Source organism: Lepidothrix coronata, unplaced genomic scaffold (genome assembly GCF_001604755.1).
Source record: "Lepidothrix coronata isolate B3197 unplaced genomic scaffold, Lepidothrix_coronata-1.0 Scaffold39, whole genome shotgun sequence".
NCBI lineage: Eukaryota > Metazoa > Chordata > Aves > Passeriformes > Pipridae > Lepidothrix > Lepidothrix coronata.
In genome coordinates, this window is record NW_016690219.1 from 2,551,185 (window position 1) to 2,571,987 (window position 20,803).

General features: G+C 43.0%; 1 protein-coding gene across 2 annotated transcripts in view; it reads left to right on the plus strand.

The window, feature by feature from the left end:
* Positions 1-20,803, plus strand: part of KLHL29 (kelch like family member 29) — a 394,362-nt gene that overhangs the window by 358,758 nt on the left and 14,801 nt on the right. For both annotated transcript variants that reach the window (XM_017813094.1, XM_017813096.1), the window contains 2 exons: positions 2,729-2,909; positions 13,086-13,279. In XM_017813094.1, the coding sequence (XP_017668583.1) occupies positions 2,729-2,909; positions 13,086-13,279 (375 nt within the window). The remainder of the gene's footprint in view (positions 1-2,728; positions 2,910-13,085; positions 13,280-20,803) is intronic.

A 20,803-nucleotide genomic window follows, 5' to 3' on the forward strand; every position in this document is an offset into this window, starting at 1 on the left:
AGTTCCAACTCCCCTACCATGGGCAGGGACATCTTCCAGTATATCAGGTTGCTCGAAGTCCCATCCAACCTGGCCTTGGACACTTCCTGGGATGGATTACCCTCAGCTTCTGTGGGCAACTTGTGCCAGTGCCTCACCACCCTCATCGTAAGAAATTTCTTCCTTATGTCCAATGTAAATCTACCCTCTTTCAGTTTAAAACTCTTACCACTGGTCCTGTTGCTAGAGGTCTTGGTAAAAAGCCTCTTGCCATCTTTCATATAAGCCTCCTTCAAGTATTGAAAGGCTGAAATAAGGTCTCCCTGGAGCCTTCTCTTCTCCAGGCTGAACAACCCCAACTCTCTCAGCCTGTCTGCATAGCAGAGGTGCTCCAGCCCTCTGACCACTTTCATGCCCCATCTGAGGACTCACTCCAACAGGTCCATGTCTTTCGTGTGCTGAGGACCCTGGAGCTGAACACTGTACTCAAGGGGGGGTCTCATGAGAGCAGAGTAGAGGGGGAGAATCCCCTCCTTTGACCTGCTGGCCACTCTGCTTTTGATGAGCCTAGGATAGAGTTGGCTTTTTGGGCTGCAAGTGCACGCTGCCAGGTCATTTCCAAGTTTTTGTCCACCAGTATCTCCCATTCCTCCTCTACAGGGCTTCTCTCAGTCCATTCATCCCCCAGATTTACTGGGCTGGTAGAAAAGTTACAGTACAGACAGGATGGAATTTTACCCAGCTGCTCCTGAGGGGTTAAAAAAAAAAAAAAGAAAAGTGGGAAGGAGGTTGGGAGAGAGGGATTTCCCTGCTTTTATCATTGTCCATGTCTCTGCGGCGTTAATGTTCTCTCAAAGCAGTCAACAACAATATTTTGCAGTTGCAATGTGAAGAAAATAGGTCTGACAACCATCAAGCATGCAAAGAGCTTTCACTGCCATAGAAACACGATTTATAATACTGGCTGTAGTTGAATCTAAATGGTGGGTTATGGAATTTGAGACAGACAGACTGAACTGCTGAATATGTGACCTACACTTAAAGTATTTGCTTACAGGAGCATTCATGTTTTGTACTTGTTGAAACCTCTCCTTTGACAGTAGTCACTAGCCCTATAATCTTCTTACTTTTGGTGAAACTGAGACCACACTCCTTAAAAGGCTTTAATTCCCAAAGTAGCTGTCGACACAGCACCTGGAGCATCACAGTGTCTGTTTTTTTGCAGTCTGTTGGTACCTCTGTTTGGCTGGAGGGGGAAAAGCAATTCCCACCAGACAATGCAAGGATACTCTGATGGCAGCTGAGTGGAGGTTGGATGATAAAAAGAGGAGGCTGGGCAGGGAGGTGCGGATGTGTGTGATACGAGGATGTAGTTGGGAGCACAGATGCACCTGGCATCTGTACCAGTAAGGGGTTACAGCTGTTGCCTTTCCTTTGCCGAGCTTCCTCACTGCATTTTCTGCAGTAAATTGCTGCCTGTGGTGTTAAATTCCATTAATACTGCATAGGGACCCTAAGAATTGATTGGAAATTACTTCTTGATTTTTTTTTTCCCATGCTTGTTTACCCATGCTTGAGAGCAGCTGGAGCAAAAGTTTTCTGAGGAGGCTTTTGTGAGATGTTGACTTTTAGTTATTCTTAGCTGAGGTACTTTCCAATATGTACAGCCACTTCAGGCTGTGCCATACCTTCTAACAAAAGCTTGGAATCCTAATTTCAAAGCTTATTTCAGCTCTTTCCCTTGAATCTGGATGAGTGACCGAATTGTATTCAGTGGCTGCAATAAGGAGAGCTGAAAGTCCCACATGGCTGGAAATGTAGCTGAGTGTCAGTTGATATTTTGCTTTGCTCAAACTTAAAGACACAGGAAAAAGGACAGGGGAACCAACAGAAGTGGGAATGGACTGCTGCAAGCTCCAAGTACTGGGCCCTGCACTGCATAGCATAGGTTTGGAGAGCAAAATACCAAGAAGGAAGCCTGGTTTTCTCATTAAACCATGCAGCTGAGTCTAATTCATTTTCCTGGCCCGACCACTCACTCCTAGTGTGGTCTCAAATCATTTCACCTCTTTGGGCTTCAAAAAGGGATAGTAAGACACCCACTAAGTGGCTGGCTGCCTTGGAAGCTTCAGTTAGAAGTTAAAAAGTGACCAGTATAAATATTTCACAACAGCGTCTTGAACTGTTTTACAGGAGTGGTACAACTGGTTCTTTCTTTTATCAGCAAATGAAAATAAATAAGAAATTTGTCCCTGAAAATTAGAAATTAAGCCTACAGTGCAAGCACTGACTTTATTCTGCCTATATATGTGCTGCTTCAATCCATCACTGTATTAAGCATTTTAGATTTCAGGCTGGCCTATGTCTCGCAAGCCAAGATAGACTCAGCCTCCTGACACCTTCTTGCAAGTGTTGCAGTAATTTAATAGACTGGAAGTTATTTATGAACACTGAGAAGGGTCTATCCCCTTATGTATATGTCCCTTGTAGTCTGACATCTTGATTTCTTCATGTCATCTTATTAAAAAAAAAAAAAACACAGCCTTTGGGGCGCATGAATAAATGACACAGATATGCATCATCAGAACAGATGCTCGGCATTGAGGGTGATTTATTTTAATTAGTCAAATGTCATTTGAAGAGTTTTTTACTTTGTAACTGGCTTTGATTGCTGTGTGCAAAGCTGCTGCCGTTCCAGGATCTCACGTAATTCTCCCCTTCTCTCTCCCTCTCCCGCCGGTGGTGCCAGGCGGCATGGAGTCGGGTGTCACGCTCGCTGATGTCTGGTGTTACATGTCCCTGCTCGATAACTGGAACCTCGTGTCCCGCATGACAGTCCCAAGGTGTCGACATAACAGTCTGGTGTACGATGGGAAAATTTATACCATTGGAGGGGTCGGTGTGGCAGGCAACGTTGACCATGTGGAAAGGTAAAAAAAACCAAAAAGACCTAAAAAAAAAACCCCATGATTTTTGCTGGAGCTTTTCCTTCATGCTAAAGGACCATTTTCTTTTTAAAGGACACATCAAATGGACTGTGTGTGTTAAAATAAGCTTTTATAACAGCTAAGAAAGGAGGAAACTGGGCAGGATTACATTTCTTTTAAAAGCTTCAATGGAAAAACATTGTTTCAAAACCAAAGACAAAAAGTTGCCGGCTTGTCAGCTCAGGGGAGTGAAGAGAGGAATTAAGCTTCTTTGGACATTTTTCCAGGTTATACAGTGAACTAATAAGCTTCTTTTGAATTTAGTACTGGCGAAAGTCTTTACAGACCACAAAAATACAGGTTTTTTTCTTCTAAACCCAAAAAAGCAACAGCAGAGTAAGTGTCTTTTATGTCTTTTTCTGGTGAAGCATCTCAGCCTTGACCTGGCTGGAAGATCCTCCCTTTGGTGGTCTTGGCCTGCGGCCTTAACCTGCCAAGTTTGGAGTAAAACAACCAATAAATGGAAACAGCTTTGAATTCCTGGCTGAATGGAGATGGGAGAGAATGGAAATTTCTCTTATCAAGAAGACTCCAGATATAAAAAATTTCTTTTTTCACATGGAACTTAAAAAAAAAAGAGGAAGGAAGAAAAGCACAATGAAAACATATCACAGAGTAGAATTCCAAAACCAACTTATTTCATGTCAGCCATAACATTCAGTAGAGCCACAGATTTTACACATATATCAATGTTTTCTTTAAAAAATAGAATTCACTTTGCAATGCAGGATATAAGAATATTTCATTCCAAAAAGGTTGATACAGTCCTAGCCTTACCCAAATACTTATTGCATTGTAACACATTTTTGTGAAATCATTTCCCTTAGTGAAAATGGCAACCAAAAATAAGGGGTATTTCTTTTTGTCAGTTTTAAGTGCTGAATTTGAATACTTCTTCAGCAATATTTTGAAGGAGGCATTTCCTAGTAAAACTTGCCTTAGCAGGCAAGATAAATAGGGATAGATCATTAAGAAAGATTGGGGGGAAGAAAAAAACAGCACATTTTTCAAAAGGCTAGGATTAAAGATGCTTTAAATCTGCAACATATACATTCCATTTATTCAGCAGGTGTTTTTTTTTTCTTTTAAGTAGATACTGTAAGTACTGAATACCAAAACCTGTATTAAAAGTTTATTAATATTTCAAAGTGAAAAACACAGGAAATTAGGATATGCCAAAAATAAGTTTCCTTCATCAGATCTACTTTTTGGTACTTTAACTGTGTGATGACTTTTTTTTCCATAAAGATTTTCTGCCTAGTTCAGTGCATGGGACAGACCAGCTGTCTGTATGCAGGGTGCTAAGTGATTACCACTGACATACAGACTTAGTTTTGTGTTCCTCTGTCTTCACAAATTTGGCACTGTTTTGCCCAGGAGATGAGTCTGTGACAAAATAGGCCCTGGAAAGGACATGTGCTGTGGGACAAGGTCTGCAGATGGCCTCCCCTCCCAGCCATGCATGGGCTGAAGAACTGATGTTGGTGATGATGCTCTCAGCAAATCAGGGAAATGCAGACAGCAAAGAAAGAATGGCAAATCATAGCAGTGAATGCAAAATGTGAACACTGCTTCTCTCCTTAACACCAAGCTTAAGGCAGGCACTGCCCACAGGACTTGCTTTGGAGCAAGTCTCATCCTTTTCTGCAGATTTTTTTCTGATATGTGAAGGTATTTGTCCTGCAGTGGAAATCAGTAAGTTTTTAACTAGCAGAAATTTTTTTTTTGAGCATGGGAAGGAGAGAGCCCAGGAAAGAAATGCAGTCTTTCATCCCTTCTCTCGATAAAGATGAACATCGAAATAATGCTGTTAGGATAGGTGCCTTCACAGATGGTATTGATTAAATTATCTCTTTTCATTTTTTTCCCAGGGCCTGATTTCTGTCTCTGCTCTGATTTTCATGGTCTCTCTTTATCAAAGGATCCAAAATGTTGGTCAGTTGAATGAATCCCAAATCAAGCAAAGTCCCCTCCCCGCCTTCCTTCTCATCTCAGTCACCCAAGCCCTTGCCACAGACGACATTGCAGCCTGCAAAGTCACGCTCAGGCCCTCAGTCCCCTGCTTGGCTCAGTGAGAGCAGCTGTGCTGCTTTTCCATTGTAACAAGCCCACCAAGAGACCTGTATGTGGGAAAGGAGCAGATTTCCTCCCTATCATTTCAGCACACGCTGTCTCAGCCACAATAAGGATGTCTTGTCATGGGGATTTGCTAAACCCGTGGTTATAATTAATCTGCTATTGTCTATAGAGTGACTTGTGAGACAGAGCCATGGAAAAAGTGCGGCATGGCCTCCTTTGGGCTACGCTGGGAAATGAGAGAGGTTTTGAGATGTTTCCTTTTTTATTCTTTGTATTAAAAATGACAGTAGGGGGTGACAGAAGTGAAGCGTGGCATGGCTGAAGCTGTGTGTTTTGGAAAGGGTGTTTCAGGGTCTGCTGTTAAAAATGCAGGTGAGGAAAAGCTGACCCTCCTAGCTGTGCTGAGCAAAGTCAGGCCTTTTCACACGAAAGCATTTCCCATTTGGACAAGGCAGCATTCAGGAATTTAAATCACTGTACCTATTTTTGCAAGCAGTGAGACTTTCTGAATTTGGGTTGCAACTTTGCAAAAAACACACTAAAATACAAACTGAAATCACTTTCATTGGTGAGTTGTCTGCTGTCTTATGTAAAGTGAATGCCCACTTCTTGACTCTGCTTTTCTCCCCCCCCATCCTCAGGAGCTACAAGGAACCAACCTTCTCCTACCATATTTCTGTGTGGATTGTACATTCCTCTTCAAATACTGTGTTGCTTTCGATGGAATACTGCAGAACCATTTCTCAGTAGGGGGAAAACTTCTCTGTCATTCTAGCAGGTCTTATAAAAGCACTGTGTTAAAATAATAAGATGACATGATCATATGCTCCATGTCAGGTGATGCCAAAAATTGCTTTTACCTCTAAAGTAACATTGTTCCTCTCAGTATGGAATTGCAGAGTCACATTCTCTTGGGTTTGGTTAGTTTTTCACCCCAAAGGAGGCATCTGAGATTATAGCCCTGTTATCCACTCAGAAGGAGGTACCTGACACACAATGCAGTCCTGGGCTGTGCCACCAGTGTGAAGGGCAAAGCACTGAACAACCTCCCTCACTGGACCACCTGCCACCTCCCCTGATGCACATGCAGCTTATCTTTCCCAACCACATTTTGCTCTCTGCTTGCTCAGTGAGCCCAAGCATGACCATACCCAGCTTTGGCCAGGTTTTGACGTGTATTTGCTGGCATGGTGAAGGGCATGTCTCTGGTCCAAAGTGACCTACCCTGGCCTCACCAGTTAGCAGACCCAGAGCATGAAGTCTACAGGGTATCTCACCACAGTGGGTCTTTGAAGACAGAGCAAATAACATTTTCTGCCATTTTCCTTCTTGTTCTCCACCTGGAATTCTTGTAATATTTGATCCTAAATGGTTAAAATCTTACAAAGATATTTTCACAGCATTTTGGTTTTTAAAACCAAAGACCACCAGACTCCTAATGATTTATGGCATCAGCTCCTGTGCTCCTCTCTCCACGCTTTTGGTTGTGTCATAGATGCTGAAGGGTGCAGCCTTATCCAGAAATTCTGCTGCCACTTAAAACAGTGGATGTTTTCATAAAATTCAACAGGGCTGAGATCCTTTACCCTTTATCTGCCATTTGTCTGTAAGGAGGCAGCAAAAATTCTGTCTCGATGGATAATATTATGGGACTATCAGTCACAAACAGATGAATAGGAGTCATTTGTTACTCATCTTAAAACAATATGCATGTGCCAGAGGGGCTGAGTTATAAGTCCATTTTTGTGGCTGTACACGGGTGTATGTTCAGGGAAAGTTATGTTTTTGGAATGAGTGTTTAGGGAAATAACAGCACGGCTGCAGTTCTCCATCAATCCCCTCTGGCAAGGTTCTGTGTGACAGGGAGCAAGTCATTAGGTGTTAGGCGAGAGGGTATTACACTTCATGTCTTCTTCTGAGATATGAGTTGAGTTGGGACCTGGTGAAATGAAGTGGATCCGCGAACTGGGTCTTTAGATAATGGATGGGCCCTGTAACATATGCAATTTGAGAGCCAAGAGGACTGCATACACTGACAAGACAATATATGTGACTAAAAGTGTGGAAATGTGGGTGCTTTGTGGTTATTATATGTTTGAAGGACAGAAGAAGATGAATCCCCTTGACCTGACATCACTTTTACAATAGGGTTGTCTAAAACTGGGAGATTACTTTTGTTGGCAGTGCATACTTCGAAGGCAGTCTAAAAAATTCAGTGTAAAGAATGAGCTTTATACAATTTAGAAAACTGCTTCATAACCTACTGTTTTACTGAGACATGTTAATGTGGTAATTAGGGCTTCTCCCCCCAAAAAGATGGCAGGATCAATAGCCCTACTGAAGTGCATCAGTAATGCACCCATGCACTCATCATAGGCAACAGACAGGAGGAGCTGGAAGCCACTGTGCAGCAGGAAAACTGCTGCCATCGTGGAGACATGGTGGGATGACTTGCACAACTGGAGGGCTGCAGTGGATGACTCTAAACTCTTCAGAAGGGAGAGGCAACAAAGGAGAGGCATTGGGGTAGCCCTGTATGTTATGGAGTGTTTTGACTGTCTCCAGATAACTGGAGGTTGGCAGATGTGACACCCATATATAAGAGGGGTCAGAAGGAGGATCCAGGGAGCTACAGGCCTGTCAGCCTGACCTCAGTGCCAGGGAAGGTAATGGAGCAGATCATCCTGAATGCCATCACACTGCACATGCAGGACAACTGGAGGATCAGGCCTAGACAGCACAGGTTTAGGAAAGACAGGTCCTGCTTGACCAACCTGATCTCCTTCAGTGACAAGGTGACTTAGTGGATTAGGGAAAGGCTGTGAATGTTGTTTACCTGGACTTTAGTGAAGCCTTTGACACCATTTCTCCCAGCATTCTCCTGGAGAAACTGACTGCTCATGGCTTGGATGGGTGCACTGTTGGGTGTCTAAAAACTGGCTGGATGGCTGGGCGCAGAGAGGGGTGGTGAATGGAGTCACATCCAGCTGGCAGCCAGTCCCTGGTGGGGCTCCCCAGGACTCAGTGTTGGGGCCAGTCCTGTTTAACATCTTTATCAGTGATCTGATAAAGGGGGGTTGAGTGCACCCTCAGTAAGTTTGCAGATGATACCAAGTTGGACAGGAGTGTTCATCTGCTTGAGAAGGCTCTGCAGAGGGATCTGGACAGGCTGGATCAATGGGCCAAGGCCAATTTTATGAAGTTCAACAAGGCAAAGTGCCAGGTCCTGCACTTGAGTCAAAATAACCCCCTGAAGTGCTACAGGCTTCGGGTTGAGTGACTGGAAAGCTGCCTGGTGGAAAAGGACATGGGGGTGTATTTGGTTTCCCAGTTTGGGTGAAGGAGGGTAGGAGCAAGAAAAATCAGTTTTGTCACTGTAGAACACAGACAGCAGTGAAAGCGGGTGAAAAATGGCATCTGTGGAACTCGAGGTCCCAATAGTGAAATTCATCCAGTAAAGAAGGAAAATTATTTTAGTAATTTGAACCTTTCTCCAGTATTCCTGTAGACTTGGTCCTTGACCGCACCCAGCCCCATCATATGTAAAGGATATAACACCTCCTTCCCAAAAACATATTAGGACAATCAGAAAAATTTGTTCATCAAAAGGCTTTTCAAGCACTGGAACAGGCTGCCCACGGAAGTGGTGAAGTCACCGTCCCTGGAGGTATTTAAAAGGCATGTAGGTGTGCCACTGAGGCACATGGTTTAGTGGTGGGCCTGGCAGTGCTGGGTTAATGGTTAAGCTCACTGATTTTAAAGGTCTTTTCCAACCCAAATAATTCTATGATTCTACAATGCCTTAAGAAAATTAAATATATTGCCTTGTCCAAGGATAGTTTCTTAAGCCCCTCAGAATAGTAAGAAGAAAAGAAAAAAAAAGCAAAAAATAGTAATCCAGTACTATGATTTTAAACATGTGAATCATCTGAAGAGCTCTTCAGGATGACACTGTCCAGCTTTAGTTTGAATAGCAGCTTTCCTGCAGATGTAATTAAATAATGCTAAGGGTTTCTTACAGACTGACGGAAATGGTCAGTCTGTAATTGACTGACCATGATGTAAGGATTTTATAATGTGAATAAATGAAGATACTCATATGGCTATTTAACTTAGAAGGAGAGAAATTAAGAGACTGAGGAGAGAAAAAAAAAATTACTGTTTTCAGGTACTGAAGAGATCATAAGTCAAAAAGGCAGCGAGGAGAACGGCACAGCTTGAAATGCAGGGTTTTCTGCTGTTAATACTCAGGTGGTAGGGAAAGAGCAAGGAAAGAGGCATTGGAGGAAATGAATAAAGGAAAGGGGAAGATCGAGCCCATGGATGAAATCCTAAGAGTGAAGAGTTGTGGAAACCAGGAAGGTTATTTCTGCCTGTGCTCTCTTCAAGCCTGAGCTGTGTTTTCTGCTGGGTTCAGATCATTTACCATATCATGGGTATATAAGTAATATACATACATACACATATATATATAGATAATATATAAATGAGAAGGTGGTGACTGCACAAGGGTCAGCTGAGGTCACTGTGCTCAGTGCAGATGAAGTGACAGGTAGGGACACACACGTCCTGCACACGTGGAAAGCCTGGTGTCCAGAGCAAAGCAGGGCCATGGACTGTTGCACTGCAGAGGTTGCACTGGGGGCAGAGGAAGGTGTGCAAGGGCATGTGTGTTAAACCACATGTGAGTCCATAGCATGCAAGGACAGCAAGCCAGCAGTCAGTCATGTGAAAGGAGATGCCCTTGAAGTTTCAAGTTCAGCATATTGGCTGGGCTTGGTGGGCCCACAGCCAAGGACAAGCATGGACACAACGGGACTGGAGGGAGCATTGGAGGAGGGGGAAGAAAAACCTTTGCTTGGCTTGAAGCCAACTCACATTATGTCTCCATCTACAGCTTCAAACAGGGGATTCAGATGCAAAGCTTGACTAATGGAAAGAGATCAAAGTGATTATTCTTTAAATCAGTTCCCTCCCCACTGGCCCCTGAGTAGGGCCGTGTGACAGGCAGCTGAGGAGCCCCAGGAGCACCAGTGGCCATGGTGTGATGGCAGTGCCAGAGATGACACAACAGATGGAAAAGCTCTAGGGCAGAGAGGTAAAGCAGGTGTCAGTATTTTCTGTCCTGGAAGGTTACAAAGGTTCACCTTCATTCATTTTTAAACCAATTTAGTTAATCTGGTGCAAATCCTTGTGTGAACACATTAAGAGCTGACTTGAGATAGACCAAAATGATGGAAACCTGCCTTGCAGAGACTTAAGGAGCTTAGACTACTTAGTTTATCCTACAGAAGGTGAAGAGTTGACTTTATTATTTTCTGCACGTCCACATGTGAAAGAGAAAGATTTGATAACAGACAGCTTTATAATCCAACAGGGAAAAAAAAATCAAACTTACTTTCTGGTGGGTGGGAGCTGAAGCAAAGCAGACTAAAAATCAGGTCTACAGTTTTGCAAGGAGAGAATGAAGTGGAGGAATAAATTCCCAGGGGATGGAGGGACTTGGTGGACAGCTATCAGGAAGCCTTTAAGGCATCAATTTCTCTTTTTCAGCCTCGCAGGTAAGGTAGGCACACACTTAAGAGAGTTGCTTTACTGAGCAGCCCATGTAAAACCCACATTAGGTGCCCGTGTTAGGTGGACAAGGACTTGCTTCCACCTGCTTTATGGTTCACTGATTTTTTAAACCAAAGAACCCTCAAGTTGAGTGTTTTTTTAAGGTGCCCCACATGCACCTATATCCAGTAGATTTGCAGCCTTTGGCTTTCAGGAGGTGAAGTGAAACTGGTGATTTTTTGCTTCCCAGTGGCAGATGAAGGATAGTAGGAGAAAGAAAGATCAGTTCTGTCATCATAGAGCCTAAATGGAGACCAGTGGAAGTGGATGAAAAACAGGCTGCAGGACCTAGGATCCCAACAGGGAAATTCATCCAGAAAAGGAGATGATGGGTTTTGTAATTTGAACCTTTTTCTAGTATTCCTATGGATTTGGTCCTCAACCACACCCAGATTCCAGCATATGTGAAGGATATAACCCCTTCTCCCTAAAGGATATTAAGACAAACAGGAAGTTGTGGGCAGGAACATACTTGTCTTGGGAGCTGAGGTCTGACAGGTACTTCTGCCAGTGACAGGGGAGGCAGTTGGTTGCTCACCACCCCATCTCAGACCACTTTGACAGGCCACAAATGTTCCTGGTGCTAAGTCAGAGTGGCTGGTGTGAGATGAAACATATCAGGTGACAGGTAGAATTTATATCTTAGAGGAGAAACAAGGGAAGGAACATTACATCAGTTCTCAGCTCTGTTGTTCTTCCCATTTTCTACTGGTTATAACCAATTTCTTAACCCAATTTTAATAAAACATCAAGAATTAAATTACCAATTACTGCAATAGGTGAGTTACTGAAGTGTATCCCAAAAGCAACATATGAAACTATTTCTGTTTTGTGAAATTTTTGCATATGTGTTCAGGCGGATGTGAGTGCTGCTCTGACTGCTGTGGGCAAATGCAGGAGATGCAGCAGCATAAGGTGCCTTACCTAAAGGAGCTGCTTTTGCAGTCAAAATGCATCTGCAGCCTCAGGTCTGGTACAGGAATCAGCCCAGGAAAGGTGTTTCACCTTCAGTGCTCCCAGCATCATGTTGTTTAATATTGTTATATTTCTCCCCTTTGATCACTTGCTGTAGATGAATTTAATTTCTCTGTAACTAATTTAGAGCATCATACAAGGCAGTTCTCCATGCTCATTATAAGGGACTTTCCTAATATTTTTTTAGCTAAAGTTTGCCTCCCTCTTGCTTTGGCTTCAGTTTTATGAGTGTGTTAATTACTTTCAGTTATATTACTTGAAAACTCATTAGTGCGTTTTCATTAAGCACATTATTTTCTGCTGTTTCTGCCATTTATATTGTTTCTCCCTTTTATTTTCCTGAAATTTGGGCAGTGAGAATTTGAGGGACATGTTACAGAGGGAGAATTCCCCTGTGGCTAAATAATTTTTTGCCGATGCGTTTGTGGCCGTGGATTTGTTTCAGGTTTGCATATTGCATATCACTGCTATTAAGAGCAAAAGCCCTGAATGGATGATGAGGGCTTCTGTTCTGACAGTCAACAATTCTGAAAAATCGCTAGGCAGGAAGCTCCTATTTGACTGCATGTGTCATTACATGGAAATATAAAAACCTAAAAATTGCATTATTCTCCACTGTCTCCAAGACTCATTTTAGAGCAGCTATTTGGATCCCTGCCACATTATCTTCTAAAAAAAAGGGGACGCCTGTACTTGTGATATTGTCTAAAATGAATCTTCATCCATGGATTGTTAACTGTGCATCCCTTATGGTCAATGGCTTAATTAAATCGGATACTGATGACCTTAAAACTAATTTAGCACTTTCATGCATACTCTTCTGTTTGCTTCATGTCAAATATGAATGCAATGGTGAAATCTTATTCCAGCATTAACGTTTGCAGCATCCTGCAATGAAGCACAGTAGCTTGGTTTGCACAATGAAAATTAAATGGAAGTAACTTATTCTGGCACAAAATGTGCATTGCTGGTCACTTAACTAGAGTAAAAAGAGCCATCATGTTGCATTATGTTGTAGGTGAGATGTGTTCCACAAGCTGAACAACTGAAATATATTAACAGTTGCCTGCCCATAGTTGCTATTGGATATTGCTGCACTGATTTGCAAGAATAGTCTCATTGTATACTCATTAAAAGAAATTAATCAGTGGAAGACATCTCAACAAAGATGTCCAGAGTTTCTGCACCTTGGACTATAATGAAATTTGAGAGGCATATACAGAAAACAGAACCAGCTTTCCCTGGGCTTCTATCAATGTTTCAAAAGCTTAGAAAAAGCATTAATTAAACTGTTTACCAAGTGGCTGAATTTGTAGGGTGTTAAAAGATACATTTCTACCTCTGCTTTTCTTCTGCTTGTCAAGCTGCCTTTCTGCATCCCAGCCTGCTGTTTCTGCCTGTCTGTCCTGCCCAGTCAGCTCAGCTCACTCCAGTTGCTGTCCTTCCCAGGTATGACACGATAACCAACCAGTGGGAGACCATCGCTCCTCTGCCCAAGGCCGTCCACTCCGCCGCCGCCACCGTCTGTGGTGGGAAGATCTACGTCTTCGGAGGGGTGAACGAAGCCGGGCGAGCTGCGGGGGTCCTGCAATCCTACATCCCTCAGACTAACTCCTGGAGCTTTATAGAGTCTCCGATGATTGGTAAGGAATACATGGTGTCAGAGTAAACAGGAGTCTGCACTGCACAGGTATTTCAGTGCCTTTGCAGAAAGCAAATGCTTTGGGGGGTGGGGGGAGATAAGTTTATAAGATATTGGCAGAAATGTATGAATAGGATACTAGAGAGGCGCCCATCTGGATCTCTACTGAAGGCAGTTGTCACTTGTTAACACAGCCAGTTTCCAGCTAGAAGTGAGGAGTTTAAAGCAGAGGAGAAAGGAAATCAGTTATTAGGTATGAAGAATTAGTAATTTTAGATCCAAAAAATCTCAGAGTTCAGTGGAACTTCATCCTGGCATCATGTGTTGCTCCATGTGGTTTCACAACACTGCTCAAGTAATGGATTGTCACTCATGGATTTGTTAAAATGCCGCCTGTCCTGTAGGAAGTGATGGTCATTCTGAACTGGGACTTATCAGTTGCGTCCACAGGCATATGTGCTTCAGAGGCTGAACTCTTCAAGACGTAGTTTATTGGAACTGTGTTTATTAGTTTGTGATGCCCTTGAACTCACCAAACATTTTACTGAATAAGGAGCAAGACGAGAAACCACATTTTCCAACGTACCAGCCAACATCAAAGGTGTCAACGTCCTTCCAAAATTAGGACAGCGCTCAGAAGTTTGCAACTTATTTGCTTTATGTGGCAATTTGCACCCTGAGTGTTTAGGCTGCCTTTGGAAATGAGGTTTAGTGTTCAGCCTGGCAAGGACATTGCTGCAGGGTAAAGCTGTCCTGGGCTGCTCTGCTCTGGGCTGGGGACAGCCTTTGGTCTGGCTGCACCCGAGTGGACACAGACACAGCACTCATATGGTTATTACGGAGAAGCTGCTTTTGAAGTGGTTTGCTTTCACATCCAAGATCACAGAATAATAGAATGGTTTGAGACCTTTAAAGGTCATCTAATCCAAGCCTCCCTGCAATAAGCAGGGACATCTTCCAGTAGATCAGGTTGCTCAGAGCCCTGTCCAATCTGACCTTGAATGTTTCCAGGGATGGGGCATCTACTGCCTCTCTGGGCAACCTGTTCCAGTGTTTCACCATTTTAAACCTCTTGGTTGCATTGAAACTGTGACATGAGGTCCTTCATTTTTTAAAAATCATATTCTCATTATTAAGCCATAGAGCAATACGAGTAGCAGATAAGAAATTATTGAAGCACAGTTATGAGGTATTCAAGTAAGGCCTAAGCATATTCAGAAAACTAGAATAAGCTGCTCTTTTTATTGTAGCTTGTTAAAATGATTACGACTCTTTTCTTGGGGTTTTCTACTAGATCAGGTCATGAGAAGCTGGTATGCTGTGGCTGTAGCCTCCTCTGCACAGCCAGGCTGTTTCCCAACTCCCTCTCTGCTGTTGGTGTGCAGCCTAACATAACATGACATGCATATGATGCAGCATGAAGCGCCCAGCGGGAGGGCGTTAACCGGCGAAAGTCATGTTTATGTAATACAGCAGCACAAACAACCCTATTGCCTGGCTTTTTCCATCACATGGCTACAGCTGCTGCTGTTCATTTAATCCACTGACTGACAGTATGAGGTTTTCCCGGACTCACAGCACATTGCAAAAATGAATGCATTATGCAAAGATGTATTTTCCTTGCCATAATAGTACAAGTGCCACAGGAGCTAAGAAATCGTTCCCTGGGCTCGTTATACTGTCTAGCAAACGTCAACATCATGTGTACTTGGAAAAAAATTATCTAAACCATCCAGAGTTGGGTCCGTCACCCATGGTTCTAATGGATGTGCACTATTATTTCCTAACAAAAATACATGAAAGAGACCGGCAAAGTTAAAAGATGGTATTTATGTTTTCTTGGTGTAAGCAAAGTTCATTAGTTAAGCTGAAGGCATAAAATATATGATAAAATGTGGAGTTCTTTGTTGGGTAATGCATAACATCAATTTACTTGCAAATAAAATAAAATAACACAGAGTCTGAAAAATGGCACCCCCATGGAGAATGTCTGGGAAAGTGAACTGATGTGATGCCTGATCTTCACAAAAAGGCACTGGAATGTTGGAAATATATTTTCCTTTCTCCAGCTCTACAAAAGCTATAGTGTCACCTGTATTTGTAAAGTGTTCCCCAGGAACTGGATGCAACACCAAGTACAGTAGAGTCTAAAACAAAGAGGGAGTAGAAGGAGCCTTGCAGTGCTTTTTTGCAAAATGGAGCTGGGATGAATCCTGCTATGATCTCTGCCAGGGTGCCTCTGACAGCCTCAGAGCCTTTTTGTGTTGATTTGTGAATTCTTAAGCTGTCCCTCTGACCTAAGTGAACTGAGATGTGTGATGGTGAGTTGTTATAAGGTCACCCCAGAGATCAGTGTAACCTGTTGGACCTCAAATAGGACAACAGTTTGTTTAAAAATGCCTCAAGCATGCTCAGATATGCAACAGTAGCTGGAGGTATTGAAAGCAGCCAATGTCTCTGGAGATTTTTAGACCAGTAGTACCTGTCTCAGTTCACTGTGGTACTTTATGATAGTGAGTCCGACACAGCATGGCACACATTTGAACCCAACAGGTCCATCTATTTCAAACCATCATGGTCCAGACTAACTCAAGGCAACACTGGCATCAATCATGGCAAGGGGGAGGCTCATATTTGTCTAATCTAAATGGAGGTGAAGCCGGTTGGATACTGACATCCTACCTGTGCAGGGGAGAGACCTTCTGGGGGCTGATAGCAAGTCCATGCAGTTCAGCCCTTGCTCTCTTCTTCCTGGATTTCTTCTAGGAATGTGCAGTGAATTCACTCCCAGTTTCCATTTATTCTTTATCCTTCTCCTGTCGGGAGGTGTTGGGATGTGGATACCTGCATGCAGTAGGTGTGACAGCAGGCTCACCAACAGGCTGCACGTGAATGCTGTGGGAGCCTCTGGGCAGGTGTTGATTACACACATCCATATTTGGAGAGGAGAAGGTGTTTCTCAGTGCCCCATCCTTTGCCCCACCTCATTTCTCTTCACCTTTGGAGTTGACAGATGTCCCTGCAGCAGTGCAGCCCACAGCTTGATGTTACTGGGATAAGGGAACCTCACAGGGTTTTCAAATTGCGTATTTTCGGTAAACCACCTTGCACATCACCTTGTGTTTTTAGCTGTAAAAACCAAAGTCCTACAAGAGTAAATGAACCCAGTCTATGTACTCACAGCACCTGCCTTTCCATTTCTGGCCAAGCTGTCCTATATAGCTGTGCTAAAAGTGTGTTTCATGCCAAGCTTCCTGAGGTTTGTCTTATTTAACAAGATGGCCACAGACATGCTGAAGTCAGGGATTGTAAGTAAGCCTAATTACCTTGTCACTGCCTTTTAGTTCACTTTGTGCCTTCATGCCAGAGCACTAAAATACACTTTTTGATACCCTTAACAGTCAGTATGGAATTACAAGTTTTTATTAATGTTTCTGGCTTGTAAGAAAAACAGTGTTTAATCATCACCACTATTAAATTTTAAAATCCTGTGAGAACTAGAGAACGGAGCTCTAAATTCTGGGAGCATTTCTGGTTTCTAATCCAAGTATCTAGTTCCTCACCACACTGTTTACTCCTGCAGTGGTTTGTCCAACCAAAGCAGGACAATCACAGGGCTAAGAATACAACACATCTAGAAAACTGCATTAGCAGCATCTGTGCAGTTTTTTAGTGCACTGCCCACTGGCTTATTTTAGTTAAAATGCATAATAATCCTCATTAATTTATTTTTTGACTTTACAAGAAAAATCAGATATATGTCTTGGCCCTCTCTCAAGGCCAGTAATTTGGTACTTGTTGGAGGGTTTGGTTGGCTCTCACCTGCAAGTCCCAAAGCAATAAGTGTTCCATCTTATCCTTCAGTGTATTTTTCTTCCCATGACTAGTTCTTAATTTTTTTTCCCACTAGTAAGCTTGAATTTTACTTTCTTTTGTCTCACCCAGTTCTCCTCTGTATATTCTCCTTTCAGAATGATTTTTTCCACTCCTCAATGTGTTCCCCTACATGTTCTCTGCCCTCTACCGAGCCAAATCAGTCTTTTTGTGTTTGCCCTTTATCAGATGTCCTCCTTTTCACTCCTACCTCCATGGCTGTGCTTTATCCAACTCTCTTCAGCAATGTTATGCCCATAAATTTGATGCTAAAACTGCCCTGCAGTGGCAGGTGGAGCCTCCTGTTTTGGCACAGGCCATCCCCTCCACGCATACACAAAATGTGGTGTTTGCAAGTGAGGACACTCGACTTTAGGGTCTCCAAGGAGGGTTTGCTCAAGGGTCAGTGGGGAAACCATAGGGCTGGGTGGCTGGTCGTGTAGTTGGGAGAGACCAGCTCCCAGGAGAGCTTAGAGCCAGAAGGGCTGACACCCGAGACTCCGCTGTTCATGGCAGTGTCTGCACTTGGGCCTCATGAGCTATGTTAAGGATCAGACCACAGTCTCCCAGCTGCTCTGGGATGTTATCCTATCCGTGACTGTGCCATTCTTGAGCTTGTCTGCATAGTATTCAAGAAGGGGAAGAGGCACTTACTATTAAAAGCAGGCTTAGTTTGCGTTAACTAGTCTCCTTTCTCTAATCTGCTTCATCAAGTGCATCAGTCCCCCACTGGCCACCCACGCCTGCCGGGAGACAGTTTGGTTGGAGTTATGCCTGGGCTGGTGGTGTGCCCACATTTCTTCCTCCCTATAAAAATGTTTAACTACCTTGGTTATAATAACTTTTTTCCATATGAGGTGCTGCTACCATTCATTGTAATGCCACTTCAGTCTCTGATCGAGCTCATTACTGGAAGGCGACATAAGATCTTTAAGCAATCATGGAAGGGAAAGTAGAACTGTGCTACTCAACCACAGAGAGATTCAAGAGCCATGGAACATATGCCAGACAGCACTCTGTCCTTCCTAAGTGAGGAGCATGGTGGCAGGTTAAATTATCAACCCCATGTGAAGTACACCTCTGGCTCAAGGGTTGTCAGGGAGTGCATACTCCTTCCTGCAATGAGCTGTCACAGAATAGAAATACAAGCATATTTTCCCATAGCAACAACAAAAGAGAGTGATGTTACAATGTTACCCACTTGGGTAGATTACCTTTTACATATTATTTCATTTACATTTATTCTACCTTTTAATCTCAGATGTGTTTGCTGCCCGGGACAAATCCTATTTCAGATTTTCCAGCCTGAAATTAATTAGTATATCTGACAACCCCCTTGACCTTTGGAGGGGAAAGGAGGCTGCTTCTCTGTTTCCATGCTTCCTCTCCCCTCTCTTCCTTCCTTCCAGCAGTCTTTTGAAATAACCAGTGGCCCCACTGTATCCCACAGAAGCCTCTGACCCGTAGAAGCTCATGCTCATGCCCAGAAGCATTGACTAAAAAGCCCAAACACAACATGCTTTTGCAAAATTAGTCTCCCCAGCCACCTGCCTTGCTCTATGACCGTGTTAAGGACTTAAAGCAGCAAGAGAAATTGGAGTCTCCTGAGAGTTTGCATGAGGGTACCGAGCCCTGGAAAAGACAACAACATGGGAAGAGTGTGGGTAGCACCTGGGATGAAGTAAGGGTAAAGATTGAAGGTGGTCATCCACACCTAAGTATCAGGAATGATGGCTGGGGGTTCCCAAAATCCCTGTATCTGTGAACAATTTCCATCTCCGTGGTAACAAAACAAAAATAAAACCTACTGTTTCCTCTCTACATGTCTCTGGAGAGGTGTCCCTTGTGGCTTTCCTGCCATATCTTCACCACGATCAGGAGACTGTTTGCTGTGAACTTCTCCCTTCCTGAAAGAAACAGCAGAGATTTCTCTGTTCCTCTATCTCAGACTTACCTGATACCAATTTATGAAATTGTAGCTAAAGACGAAAGAAGTAAAAAGACAACAGATAGAAGATGTATTGAAAAATTGATGAGAATCAAACACTACTGCCTCTCGAAAAAAGGAAGAAAAAGAATATCAGACTGTCTGCCTATTTGAAAAGAAAAAAAAAAAAGTCACTATAAAAATAACCAAGGGGTTTCCCTCTCATTCTTTAACAAAAAGGAATGTGAAGTCAGTGATTCAGTCCCCTGAGAAGTCGCTGTTTCTGCCTTGAGGGAGCCCCAAATAATTTCCCTGTGAGATTTGGGAGCTGAGTTCTTTTTTTTTTTTTTTTAATGTGAGAGTTTCATTCTCCTGCAAAACAGTGCTAGTCAGAGAAAAAAATCAAGAAGATGTGATAATTAAGTATGGAAAATTTCTGATGAGTTTCTTAAGTGGAAAAAATGTCACATATGCAAGTCTGATTTGGAGAGAGACAGGAGCTGGGTTGTTAGGACAGATAAGTCCTTCTGATGAATTATAGTGGCTTAGTGGCACGGCAAAGAAACTGAATACTCCTTGTTCTATTTTCTGGATGAATTAGTTTCTTCCCATCTGTTCCCAAGGATCAGTGACATTTTCCTAATACAGCCGTGGTTTTTTGACACATGCCTGTAGATACTCAGTGTAATAGGAGCTCAGCTTTAACCCATAACATGTTTTGTCTGTTTTCATGCCGAGTGCTGCACCCTGGGCATCCCCCTGGGCACACAACAATATGGGGTAGGATGAACTGAGCCAGACCACCCCATGGCCATGTTGGGACAGAAGCAGACACCACAAAACCAGTCTTTTCACTCTAGTTTTACCAGTTCAAACCTCAGTTAAGGAGATTATCTCTCTTCTGGAGATGTTCATCAGCTTTTCCTTAACTCCTGTCAAATTAAATCTCTGTTAAATATTTAATGGAATAAGGTAGTTTTACAAGATCCTCAGGGTTACAACACATCATGCAAGAGGTTTAAGCCCATCTTTTTCTGTGTTCATAAAAGGACACAGTCAGGGTGTTACAGATCTGGGAGGAACATATAAACCCCTTCAATGTTTTGTAGAGGCTGTTATCAGAGATGTAAGAGCATAGTAAAGATGATATCACAGCTCCTCTCCAGCTGCCCCCAGCTCCCTGCACTCAGGCAGGAGGTTGCAGGGGCTGAAGCCAGCAAGACTGTGTCCAGGGTGATTCTCTGTTGGAGATGCAAGAGGACCAACCTTCTCTGAGCATATAAAAATGCAGATTCTGGAGAGGCTTTAACTTATAGCTACATATGGCAGAATTTTACATGTCTTCTGACACCAGGATGAGCTGAAGGGCTTAGGCTCTTGCTTCTCAGTGAACTGGTTGTGAGGCTTATTTTAACCCAAAGCAATGTATTTTCCTGCCTTTTGTTCCCAGACACTGCTGATTTGTTTCACAGAAATGTTGATTAAAAAAACTGCATCGCATCAAGACAGACACCATCATGAGAAATTTCAGCCCAACTGGCTCATATTTAATAATGTGCATATGGTGTGCTAGCAGAGTAAGGGACAGGCCAACTAATTAGATTAGAATTATTTTATTCAATAATTTATGATTAGTTTTACTAATATTTCTAATAATGCCACAGCTAACACAAGAATTTTAAAGCATCCTCAGACAATCTGATTGAAGTTGACTCAGGATAAGAG